The following is a 12,344-nucleotide window of genomic DNA, read 5'->3' as shown; positions in this document are numbered from 1 at the left end:
CAGCTGAGCCCAGCCCCGCGGTGGCCGAGAGCATCCCCCAGCAGCCGCCCACCAAGCCCTGCGAGCCTGAGCCCCAGGAGGATGCAGGAGACCATGCAGCATTTCCCAGCAAGGCAGAGGAGGAAGATCTGGACTCAGAAAAAGAGAAGCTGGTGGTGAGAGAGCTGGCAAGCATAGCAGCATCATTTGAGAGTTCTGAAGGTTTTGAATGGCCTTTGGGTACCCTTGGAACCTGCCTGCTGATTGTGATGGGGATCACCATGTTGGCACACACACAGTGTGTTCTACCCACAGCATGTTCTACCCACAGCCATTTTGTCTGATCTCAAAACTTAAGCAGAGTCAGGTTTGGGTCTTGTCTGGGGTTAGATGATGATATAGGGAGACCAAGCGGTTTTCCCCAAGGCTGGACAGTCATGAGTGTCAGGGTGTGTGGATCAGTATGAGCAAGTATCTAATCCACTGGGCCCCTCCAGTGCTTTGGAAGCATCGGAGACGGAAGGCAGCTGTGTGGAGTCCCCAACGACAAGTTGCAGAAACTGCTGAAGGGGAGGGTGAATTATTTTGAGCCTGGTGGGCCCATGACACTTCAGACCATCAGGGCAGAGATGCAACATAAAGATGGACTCATAATTGAGGGGTGGACTTAACAATAGACGCTATTGCCCAGGTTACTCACGAGTGTAAACACTGCACACAGCCTCTCCTGCCCTGAAAGACTGTTACAAGAGATGAAGCCCAACATCATGGACTGGATGGACTCAGCAGCTTTCTAGGGATTGATCCATGCACTAAGATAACAGTGCACTGAGATGAGTGTGAGGGTATATTGAAAATGTGGGATCTGAGCATGACGTGAATGGTATGGAATAAGGGGTGGATACTGTCCTGGGTTCAGCAGCAGCAGTCGCTTTTTCCTCCTTCTTAGTAGCTGGTGCAGCACTGTGGTTTTGACTTTCGGCCTGGGGATAATATTGATAAAGCCGATGTTTTCAGTTGCTGGTCAGAATGTTTACCCTGAGCAAGGACTTTGTGAGCCAAAGAGGTATTCCATACCACAGCACGTCATGCCCAGGATGTAACTGAGAGTTACCCGGAAGGGCTGGATCACTGCTGGGTGGGGGGCGAGTTATCAGTCAGGGGGTGGTGAGGTGGTGTATTCTCTTCCCTTGTTATTTCGTTTATCATTATTATTATTGGTGGTAGCAGTAGTGATTTGTGTTATACCTTAGTTACTAAACTGTTCTTATCTCAACCCATGGCAATTGCATTCTTTTGATTCTCCTCCCCGTCCCTCCAGGAGCAGGGGGAAGAAAGGGGGGGGGGGGGGGGGGGGAAGTAGACTGCGTGGTTCTAATTTATGGCCTGGTCTTAAACCACGACACTCACGTGTGCTTGCTTTTAAGTAAAAGCAAGAACACATAAACCAAGTATATACACTGACAATTTGGTTTCTCTTATGAGATGTTAGAAGGTGTGCTGTCACCACAGTGTATTTTTCCACTGTATATACAGAAAACCTAATGAAACAGTAATTTAAATCCTGAAAACAAACAGGAAAAAAAGAAGGTACAGTCTAAAAGTACAGTTCCCACAGCAAGCACTTAAATTCTAAGGCTCTGACCAAAAGGGATGATTTTCTTTTTATGCAGTCACTTGAAAGCCAAGATGATAAAGCTACAGAAAACCCAAATCACTACGTGTGGAGCTTCTGAATTTGCATCTCAGGGCTTTAACTTCACAGAGCTGGCTCATCCACCTCAGCTTTCCTGCCTGTCCCTGAGCTGGCAGCCTATGCATCTATTCCCATCTTATTCCCTTCTCTCCCTTCAACTCCTGCTGTGGCTACTGGCAGCGCTGTTGGTACAACAGAGCAGAAGCCCAAGCCACTATCTGATCTGCAAGCCTCGGTTTCAGCATCATGAAGACACTGAATCCGTGCACTGCTGGATCACTCTCTAGTGCAAATCTGACTTGCACTAGGTGTTAGCTGTGACTGCTTGTCATCAGGACACATAAGGAGGGATCTGCATTGGGTTTATGTTTAACGTCAAGCTTCTACCCAGCAGCAGGATGGCGACAATCTGACCTGGGTGGCAAAGCCTGCTTGGGCAAAGTTAACTGGTTTTCTTAGCTGATTTGAGCAAGTACAGCAAGTTTACATCAGACCAACACTTGCTCTTGAACCTGCCACAGGAAGCCCAAGGCCAGACTCTATGCTGTCAAATACTGGCTGCATGAACTGAAAGGGACATCCACGTGGCTTACACCCCAGCCAACCCACCACATGGGTCCTCAAAGTGTTAAAATCACCTGCACCCTCCGTGTGTGCAGAGAGGAACAAGAACAGGGCAATCCCTCAGCCAGACCCAACATTTTCTGTGCTGTTTTGTTTGGCCACGACTGGCACAGATCACATCCCCAGGAAGCTGCTAAGGTTCCTTGTGTTGATCTTACTTTTTTTTTCCATTTTCATTGTGCAGTTGGAGTGAAAGTGGTGGCATTTGCCAGCTACTTTCCATCAGCACTATTGTTATTGCCTGGTAGCAGGGATTTGTTTTCCATCAGGTGAAACACAAAGGCGTTGCCCCTGTTTGAAAGAACAGAGTCAAAAGAGATCCCTGGGGAAATACTTCTAAAAGTCATGCACGACACTTTTAAGATCTCTTGGATGTGGTACTACATCCCAACAGAACAACGTGTTAGCACACTACGTACATTCTGCAAAGCTGCTGCCCAGATTTCAAATAAATCATTAATCCTGGCGTTCCATTGCTACTGAAAGAGTGAACTGGGGAGCTCTGCAGAAGACCCATCCTTGGACTCTGTGCAACACTCAGAAGCTGAATCATGTTTAAATCCCAAACTTAGTGCAAAGATCACTTCCAGGGCTCAGCCTAAATAAAGAAGTACTTATGCTATTAATCATGTTACAAAACAATGCTAAACTATAACCTAAGTCAGTGGAGACAGCAAAACCATGTTAGCGCCTTATAAGTTTCAGCATTGTTCTAGCCTGGTTTGGGCTAGTATCATTCAATTCCTCAGGTCTTAAAGTCGTTACTGAGAAAAGCCTCTTTATCCCCAGTTCCAGTTGCTAGATCATGTGGTTTTCAGATAATGCTATTGGAACTGAGGTTGCTAAATGAGAACCAGAAGGCTTGAGCTAAGCAGATAAATTATAATTTTCAGTTACCTCACCATAAGTGGCAGTCCCAAAGAATTCTTTCTACCCTATTTTCAGACAAAACATAAGGATCACCATCTTTACAGATTAAGGACACAAAAATTCCCATTAAAACCCAGACTGACATTCTTCATCTTCTGGTATAAGTTAATGATGAACTATGTGGTCCCTTCCTTTTCTTAAGTGGTTGGTTGGAAGTTACTTTTAAAACACTGCTGGTTGGTTACACATTCACAAAGTTCCATGAAGGAGGACTTCAATCTTTAGTTTTATGTTGTTCTGGTGTTTTTTAGCTGGTACATATTAATAGTTCACTGAGAACCTAAGATCTTTCTGAGGCAAATGAAGCATCCAAAAAGATAATACAATCCCAACAAAGCAACAAGAGTGAGGGAAGGAAAAGTTAACCTGTAGTCACTTCTTACTCTGAAACACTAAAAAGAAAAGGCTCAAAAAGCTGGCAAGTTTTTTGTCGTTATGTTTTAAAGACCTCCCATTTGTGTAAAGAGAGTAGCTTCTAAATAACTCCATGTATGGACATGATTATTCCAGAGCAAGAAACACCCTAGCCCTGGAGCCTGTTCCAAAATAAGCATACCAACTTAAGAGTTACTCAGGGAAAGATAAATCCATACCCGACTTTAGTCTACAGTAATTCCTACACACCATCATAAATACCCCAGGAATTTGAGGGTCCAATTTTCTGGGAGTTTTTTGGCTAAAGGAACACTTAAACAAATCAGGGCTAGATCAAGCTATAATTAGGCTGATGGTTTATCCCACTTTCCCAGCAATTAAAGACTCCAGAGCTTAAGTTCATAGTCTGGGTGTTGTGAAAACTGCAGCTTTTAATAAAATAAAGAAAATTAATAGAAAAGGGGGAAAGATGGTCATCTTCCCAACTTATGACTAATATAATGCTGCACTCTAAAGAGCCAAAGAGTTGCTCTGTAATGAGGACACACTCACTTGAATTCTGCAGCTCAGCAGAGCTACCTCAAATTGGGTGGCTTTGCTGCATCGCCGGCTTGTAACGATGCCAGTCTGATGCAGACCGGCAGACTTCTTAACCTTCTGGCTGAGAAGATTAAATCCTTAACAGAGCGATCTCTTCTCTCCCCCTTCTCCCTCCTGTTCTCCCAGCTTTTAGAATAAATAACAGAGGAACCATTAACAACCCCCCTAAAAGGGAATCTTCATTTTCTCGCATTTCTAATGTAATAAACAGGCTGGACCTCCAATGACACAGAAACAAGTGTCATCTTACAAAACTGATAAAGTGTGAGTAGGTAAACAAGATCCTCCCTTACCTTCATAAATATCAGAGCAAAGGACCAAATACCTTCCTCATGGGGAAGTTTCCCTTAACCAACAGCTGTTAGGAATTCTTACAGTATGTACAAACATAAAAATGCGTATTAACCCAATTCCTGTGAGGGCATTTAAACGCCACCACTTGGAAAAATAAGCAAGGTCATTCAGTCAAAAGATTTTATTTTTGTCTAGGATCAACTGCTTTATATGGCTTTGCTACCGAATATAGAAACATTACCCCATACACAAAGGCAGTGCTTTTAAAGACTGTGCTTTTGGGGGGAAAACAGAATTCTTTTTTCCTCCTAAAGAACGTTTTCAAATGTGTATTATAAAGATCCAAGGAATGTCAGACAGGAAAAGGACCAACCAGCCACATTCTGGAATGAGCTATATATGGTTTCACTAACTTTAGTGGTTTTGAGAAATCAATGCAGAACTTTATTTAAAACTGAATTATCTTCTTTCTTCTTGGAATTCCAGGATTATTTGGCAACTGTGGCATGCTATTCACCATATTTAATTCTCTGTATAGATTTTAAAAAACAATTAAGAAACACTGTTCTAAAATAAGCCATGTGTACAGCGAGGAAGGCGATTCTCTTACAAACTATGAGCAAATGTCTGATTAAGATGACAAGCCACAGGGAAACTACTTCCAGAGTCAGACTTAAAGGGCACCGTTACCAACCAAATTTGGCAGACAAGGAATCATGACAAACTGCAAAGGCATGCAGCCGTGCAATAAAAAAGTTGGGAATCCCTGGCAAACAAGACAGCAAGCACTTGTGTCAATTCAGCAAGGGCAAGAACATCACTGGGGTGAATTCTAAGCATCAAACACTGGATTCAGCTGAACGGCACTGTGCCAGAGCGGGAGCGGAGCTGGCTCTTCCACTTACAGACCGCCTGCCATAAACAAGCCACATAGGCAAGGCAAAGGATCTGCCTCTTGCAGACACCTCATTCTGACATCTGCACTTCAAAGAGAGTGCAGCTTCAGAACCAGCCCAGTACCAAAAGCAAGCTTAAAGGAAAAAGAAATAAAAGTGTAACATATAGAATGTTATATAAAGGATAACATATACCATGTAAGGCTCTGTGCTTCCCTGAAAGCTGTGTTTAAGGTCAGAACTCTTACAGAGATCAGATGTTTATCACTAGAGAACAGTGGGCGTCTAGCCTTATCTGTGGGCATCTGCCCTTAGACTTGATAGTTTCAGCACACAGTTATCCCTGTTTAAGATCACCGCACCTTTATTCTGAAGGGACAATAACTGGAATTTCAGCTCAAGCAGAAAAGCCAGCACTTATAGCAAACTTGCCAAATGTCATAGGAAGCTTAACAGTGTCATTTCTATATCCAAGTAAAGCTTGAAAAGGGGACAGCAAGAGATAAAATATATTTTTTGCATCGATTGTATTTGTCAGTAGCATAACACAAAACAGTGAGTGCCTCGAGCTCCCTCACAAAACACGACCAAAATCTGAACGCATATATGAAGTTTAAGCTCCTTTTCTGACCAATGAAGCACAATTCACGGAGCAGAGGACCGCAGCAGAGCTGAACTAACTGCTCACCCGGTGAATGGCCGCTTCACCTCGCCAGCTGTGTTGCTATACCCTAGAAACGATCTACCTCTCTTCTGAGTCAGAAGTGGCAGCCACAGCCAGGGACACCGGGTGCTACGGGCTGAGGCGATGCGGCGGCCACCGGCACTCCACAGCATCACGGTCGGGCGAACCCCGTCAGGGGCCAGCTCCGTAAAACGGGGACAGACCCGGCCCCGCGCTCCCCGCCGCGGGCAGGCCCCGGGGTGCCCCTCGGCGGCGACCCGCTCCCCGCCCGCCCCGTCACGCTTCGCCACAGCCGCGTCAGGTGCGGCCCGACCCCTCGCGCCGCAGGGGCCGCTCCTCCCCTCGACCCGCCACAGCCCCCGGCCCCCCCGCCCTCCCCGTCCCCGCGGAGCGCGGCGGGGGTCCAGCTGTCAGCCGCGGCGGCGCGGCTCCTACCTGCGGCTCCTGCGGCGGCCGCCAGCGCCAGGCAGAGCGCGTAGAGGAGCGGCGGCGGCACAGCGCGCATGAGAAGAGGCCCGAGGGAGCAAGCGAGCGAGCGGTCCCAGCCCCCCCCGGCCCCCGGGACCGCGGTGACGGGCCCGCCGCCCGGGGAGCATGACGGGAAATTCCTGGGCACCGGCGGCCAACGCCAAATATGAACATGGAGCCGGCGCGGCACGCGCCGCACGGCCCGGCACAGCGGGAGGCGGCCGCCAGCACGCTGCAGGGTCGGCCTGGGCCCGGGCAGCGGGCGGTGGGGGCCGGACCCCGTCCCGCCTTGCCACTGCCTCACGGCCAGAGCCGCTGCCCTTTAATGTGAAAGGTCCACCTTCGAAATAGTTTTTCAGCCGCTCCGAAAGGGCCGGGGGAGTAGGGCTCACGGCCTAGGACCCCCGCTCCGAGCGGAGGCTGCCGGGCCTCGGCCCTCACCTACCTGCCCGGCGGCCGGGAGGGTGTCGCGCTGGGGCAGCCGCGGCACTGCGGGGCGCGACGGCTCCGGCCCGTGGCTCCCACTGGTGGCTGCAGGCCGAGCGACTGCTCTATGTTGACGGGCAGGGGAATTGAGACAGGCCCTACTGCTCACTGTCTGTATCGGAGTGAGGGGTAAAGCTACAGGTAAATTCTCGCCCCGCCACTTTCCTTCCAAAATGAGCATGAATCATGAACCTAAACCCCCGTTCTTTGGTCTTCCCCCCCCCCCCCACCCGTCAAATACAAGTTTAGAACAGCATAGTATAAACATAATGACAGGGATTATGCAATCCCTATGTACAAAATCCAAAATTCAAGCTGACAGACATTTAAGTAAAGTTCAGTGATTAGCTCAGCTCACAGTAGCACCTGTTCAGCTTCAAATCCTAATAAACATTAAGTTTGGCATTTGGGATGAATTCATGCCCTCCCCTCACCCCCAGATGAAAAAAGTATCCAAGTCAGAAAGACACCCAACTATCTAGGTGAGACACATATAAAAACCCCTAATAAACCTTTAATTAGAGTTTGGTTTGGTTTTTTGTTTTACAGGACAGGGTGACAAATTACAGCAAACATCTGAATTTCCTCAAATGTTCAGTTATTGTACACATTCCCCTCTGTCTTGCAGGAAGGGACACTGGTCAACTTAACAGGTTTAAGGTAAAATAAGCTGCATAATAGTACATATTACAATAATAAAATGTACAGTGTTTACAAGAAATATACTTTAAGAAGCAAGATAGCTGCATTTGCATCGAGGCGACCTTTTAAAATGCCACAAATATTTGTACATTCACTCTTGCAACAGGTCACAAGATGGGGTCACTAAGGTCAGATTAACAGATCACTATGATGCACATCAAATACAACAAAATTAGTTTATATACATATATAATACATATACATGTATATTATACATATACATATATGTATATAGTAAAACTCATCAAAATCTACCAGACCTGGCACAATCTACTTACCCATCAAAAATATGTACTTGCCCTTGGTAAGTAGGATTCTGCATGGCTGATTATATATTATATATACTCATTCATTAGCATCTGAGACATAAAACTGAGGATTTAAAATCTGTTTTCGGTTTACAAACTCTCCAATAATAAACATGGTGCCCACAAAAGCACAAAGGTAAGGCACAAGAGGATTTTCTGTTGCAGAATAGTGTGCATCATGTTTACTTAACCATAAGAAAAACGTGCATTATTTGTGCAAGTTCATGCTGCAAATCCATCGTATCTACAAAGTAAAGTGAGTTTCAGTAAAGTTTGTGGGACTGGTGTGCTTCCAGTCTCACCTCCTACAGGATATTCAGCTGGATAATTACGTAAAACTGTTGTAGGAGTGGGGATTAGTAAAGCCAATAATCTTAGATTTGCAACTATGCTTCTCAGCAACAATTTTGTGCTTCTAGGTCAACGTTAGTAAATTTACAAGCTTAGAATCACAAGGTTTACTGTCAGCCAGAATTCTAGTTTGCATCAGCCAAAACTGTTGCACAGAAGCATGTACCTTTATAAATTTCAATAGGTAACTGGTTCATTACAACAAGATGTTATGTATTGGGAAAGTCACTCCCAATGGTATTTTGTCACAGCCCTGGCAATTGTAATAATAAATACAGCTTTTCACAAAATATTTTTCCAGTATCTGCCAATTGCTTCTTTATTGCTCACAAATTTGAATTCATTACAATTGGTATCAGACCTTTCACACAAAATCATAGTCAGGTATTTTAATATAAAACCTATAAAAGATATTTAACCTGTATCTAACACTTGTAAGGTATTTGGCCTCTTGTCATGATACAGCCAAAACCATATAAAACATTAGGTTTTGAATAAAATAGGAAGCTTATTCACTGCTTCAATGCAGACATCCTCACGGAACACAACCATTTTTGCCACCACCAGCATTTACATTTATATACAAAACCTAGCACATCCGCATTTGGTTCGTCTTCCCTCACACTTCTATGCAACCACTAATGCGAGATTAACTTTCCCCATCCCTCAGCTGCAGAAAATATTCTTATACAGCAACAAAAAAAAAAAAAAATCCTAATATTGACTGAAAAATAAAATTTAACTTATTCACCATCAGGAACTGTAGGTTGGTTGTTACAAAATACCCACAAGATTATTTCACAGGAAACTATGGAAATACAGGAAGTCATCTTTTCTCCATGCTGTTGTATTATCAAAAACACTTCTTGGTGCAAAAATACAGTCACCACATCTGCAAATGTATAACGAAGTCAGTATTCCTCATGCAAAACTTAAATGCATTGGTTTACTATAGCCCCGGAAAACATCCTGAAGTAATTCTTTTCCTTTTGTCAGCTCAGTATTACTGCCTCATTGCTAAGTCCCTTTGGAAACAAGATTTCTGGAACGTTCAAACTTTTATTTAATTCATTAAAGTATTACATACAAAAAGCACTAAAAAAGGAAGACGGCAGCCGAACAGGAAAATTCCTGTTGCAAGTAACAGTCCTAGCAGTTGTAGAAAGTCTTCTCAGGAACCTCCCTGAGAATTAGTTGTGCCTGTCCGAAGACGCAGATGTGACATAGAGTTCATGTGTTTGTTCGATGGCTTCAGTGGAGTGCTACAAGTAAGAGCCTGGGGAAAACGATGATGATACCGATCTAGTCGCAGGTATTTTACCGTTACCAGCTTTCCTATAAGGCAAAGAAATAGGAAAAGAGAAGCCTTCCAGCTCAGTATTCTTACATGTTGCTTCAGGACGTAATACAAACAAACACATTATTACACTGAAACAAGTTTACTAGGTGATGACTACTAAAAAGATCCAGATTTTGTTACAACTCCATAACTTATACATAACACATTTCACCATTTAAAAGAATTCCAACTGCACCCATCTTCTGTCATTCCCACCCATGTTTTGTCACAAACCCCCATTTCTTACCATCAAACCAAGAGCCATGTAATGCCTTGAAAGCCTTTCCAGCATATTCTGGAGAGAGACACTTGACATATACACAACCCTGCAATTAAGAAAGAGAGGGGGTTGGGTTTTTTTAAAGTCCAGCAGACAGGGATAAACAATGCATTAACATGGTACTGGGAAGACACTAACCTCACGTGAATTCTTGTCAACAGCAATATGAACAATTCCATCATTATCACTGCATTTCTCCAAAATTGCTTCTTGAATTGCTAGATGCCAGTGATCACCTATTTCCCTATGCAAACAATGAAAGGTTTAATTAAGCACATCTGGTTTTTAACAATCACAACAATCTCATCCTTCCCCACTGAGTTTGTTTTCTCTGTAACTTGACATCCTTTTCTGTTAAATGCCTTTGGGACAGATTTAGTACTTTAGCTATTGAATATTCAGTACACTGGGTGCTACAGACCACTTTTTAGAAAATTCAACTCTAAGAATCAAAAGGAATAATCTTTATTTTGACAACCGGGGTTACCCTCCCCTTCCAGCAGGCTGCCATCACCTTCCTGTCTGAAACAGCAAGCAGTCTTAAACTCGTTTTCCCACAACCTGCTTGAACAAGCTTCTTGTTCCAAGGAGTAAGCCACTTCTAGGCTGTTCCTACTGCAATGGAAGAAGAGCAAAGGAAGACAACAGCATAAAGGCCTCTGCCCCTTTACTGTATCACCTTTACCAGCAGTCACAGAAGCAACATGATGTGCCAGGCTTCAGCAAGCTGACAGAGCTTTTTAGCTATTCATGCACCGTTCATCACTGAAATAGCTATTCACTATCCCAAAGCAAGCATCAAATCACATTTGTCCCCTAGGGTACTGATAGAACATGTCAACCTAGACAATCCAGAAATAGAAGTTGTTAAAATCAGATGCTGATTTTGGGGGCTTTTCACAAAAAAATATTTTATTGTCAATCAATCCTTAGGTACATCATTACAAAAGACACAAGTCCATGTATTTTTGTGAAGGTACAGCAGGGAACTCTCATCCTAATAAATCTAAGCAGAGAAAGAACAATTTCAACAGCCTTAATACGCCTTTAAGCCTTCCTGAATAGTCTTTACACAAAAAACAATGAACTTATTCTTTCAATAATACTATCAAGAGCTTTGGGTAGTTTTAAAGAATTTTCTCTACATAATGCCAAAAATTCTTGAAATATTTAATTTTCTTTCCTCCTAATTCATGAAAAAGAATGTGGCGGGGGATGGAATGTACACAGGGAGGTTAATTAGTACGGGATGTTACCTGAATCTGTCAAGCAGGACACTAACACAACAAGTGAGGGACTATGGCAACAAGGAACATCGGATTTGTTTCTGTCATTTGACCTTGATTGGTCAGAGGATCAGACTTTCCAGTTGATGCCCCTTACAAAGGCAGATCATATATAAACAAGGAAAACATGTGGAAAAGGGACACAAGAGTGCAAAGAAGATCCAAATGAAGGTCCCAGTGGGAGAGAGACTTTCCAGTGAGAAACACGATTTAAAAAACTACAAAAGTTAGAAGATGATTCCTACTCAGGTTGGAAGAGAAAAGTGTTTTGTTTTTACTCAATAGCTTAAAATGAAGAGATTATACAAGTCACCTTCCCCTCCTCTAACTGTAAACAACTGTATTTTCTAAATAACATGCTGTGCACTGGATGTTAGGGAAATTAAGTCATTCCAAGTTGCAAAAGCCAAGACCTTTACAGCTCCCCTCCAACCTAAACTATTCTACAATTCTATGGAATCTTTACTTCAGTGGATTCCCTCCCAGCCAGGACTCATGTCCACAGTTTTTTGAGAAGCATGCTGTCATCAGCAGTAAGCCAGTTATAGTAAGTAGAGATCATACTGTTAAAAGCAATTGTCTTTGCTGTGCATTCTTCCAAAACACTGAAGTTACTGCATTGCCCTCAAGTGCTCATTTCCTGTTTGCAAATCAAGTAGAAGGGCATTCTCAATCTACTTTGCTTCTGGGTGTTTTGCAGACCTGGGACACGAAACATTATGAGTTATTAACTAACTGTGATTTCCCATAATGAAATAGGCTCCTAATGAGAATGACTTGTCCTGCCCTGATCCTGAACATGCTCTGTTAGCAGAGTCTTGCAGGAATGCTACCCATGCTTTATGAACCATTCTTTAGTAAAAACTTAAGTGGTAGATGCAGAAACACTAAAATGGGCTTATTCAAATGATTAAGATTGGTATTTTAAAAAACAGGTTTGTATATGGCATACTAAATGCCTAGAACATACGCCCAAACTTAAGTCTGCTGCTGTGGCCTGAGGGTTCATAATTGCCAGGTAAATTTTCTGACTTCTGGCAGCAGA

General features: G+C 43.7%; 2 protein-coding genes across 3 annotated transcripts in view; both read right to left on the bottom strand.

Moving 5' to 3' along the window:
- MSRB3 (methionine sulfoxide reductase B3) overlaps positions 1 to 6,721 on the bottom strand; it is a gene marked incomplete at both ends in the record, with an annotated part of 85,073 nt that extends 78,352 nt beyond the window's left edge. The window contains one exon of the mRNA XM_080623328.1: positions 6,515 to 6,721. Coding sequence (XP_080479454.1) covers positions 6,515 to 6,721 — 207 coding nt within the window. The remainder of the gene's footprint in view (positions 1 to 6,514) is intronic.
- An 851-nt stretch (positions 6,722 to 7,572) lies between these two features.
- LEMD3 (LEM domain containing 3) overlaps positions 7,573 to 12,344 on the bottom strand; it is a 51,208-nt gene continuing 46,436 nt past the window's right edge. The window contains exons 11-13 of one of the 2 annotated variants that reach the window (XM_080637907.1): positions 10,152 to 10,257; positions 9,981 to 10,059; positions 7,573 to 9,729 (exon numbers count right to left, since the gene is read on the bottom strand). In XM_080637907.1, coding sequence (XP_080494033.1) covers positions 9,566 to 9,729; positions 9,981 to 10,059; positions 10,152 to 10,257 — 349 coding nt within the window. In that variant the 3' untranslated portion in view covers positions 7,573 to 9,565. Of the gene's footprint in view, positions 9,730 to 9,980; positions 10,060 to 10,151; positions 10,258 to 12,344 lie in introns of those variants that run through there. The other variant, XR_013958789.1, reaches the window with a different exon arrangement.

The sequence above is a fragment of the Psittacula echo genome, assembly GCF_963264785.1.
Source record: "Psittacula echo genome assembly, chromosome: 1".
NCBI classification, from domain to species: Eukaryota; Metazoa; Chordata; class Aves; order Psittaciformes; family Psittacidae; genus Psittacula; species Psittacula echo.
Note: the sequence above shows the minus strand (reverse complement) of the source record. Positions and strands in the feature narration are given on the sequence as shown.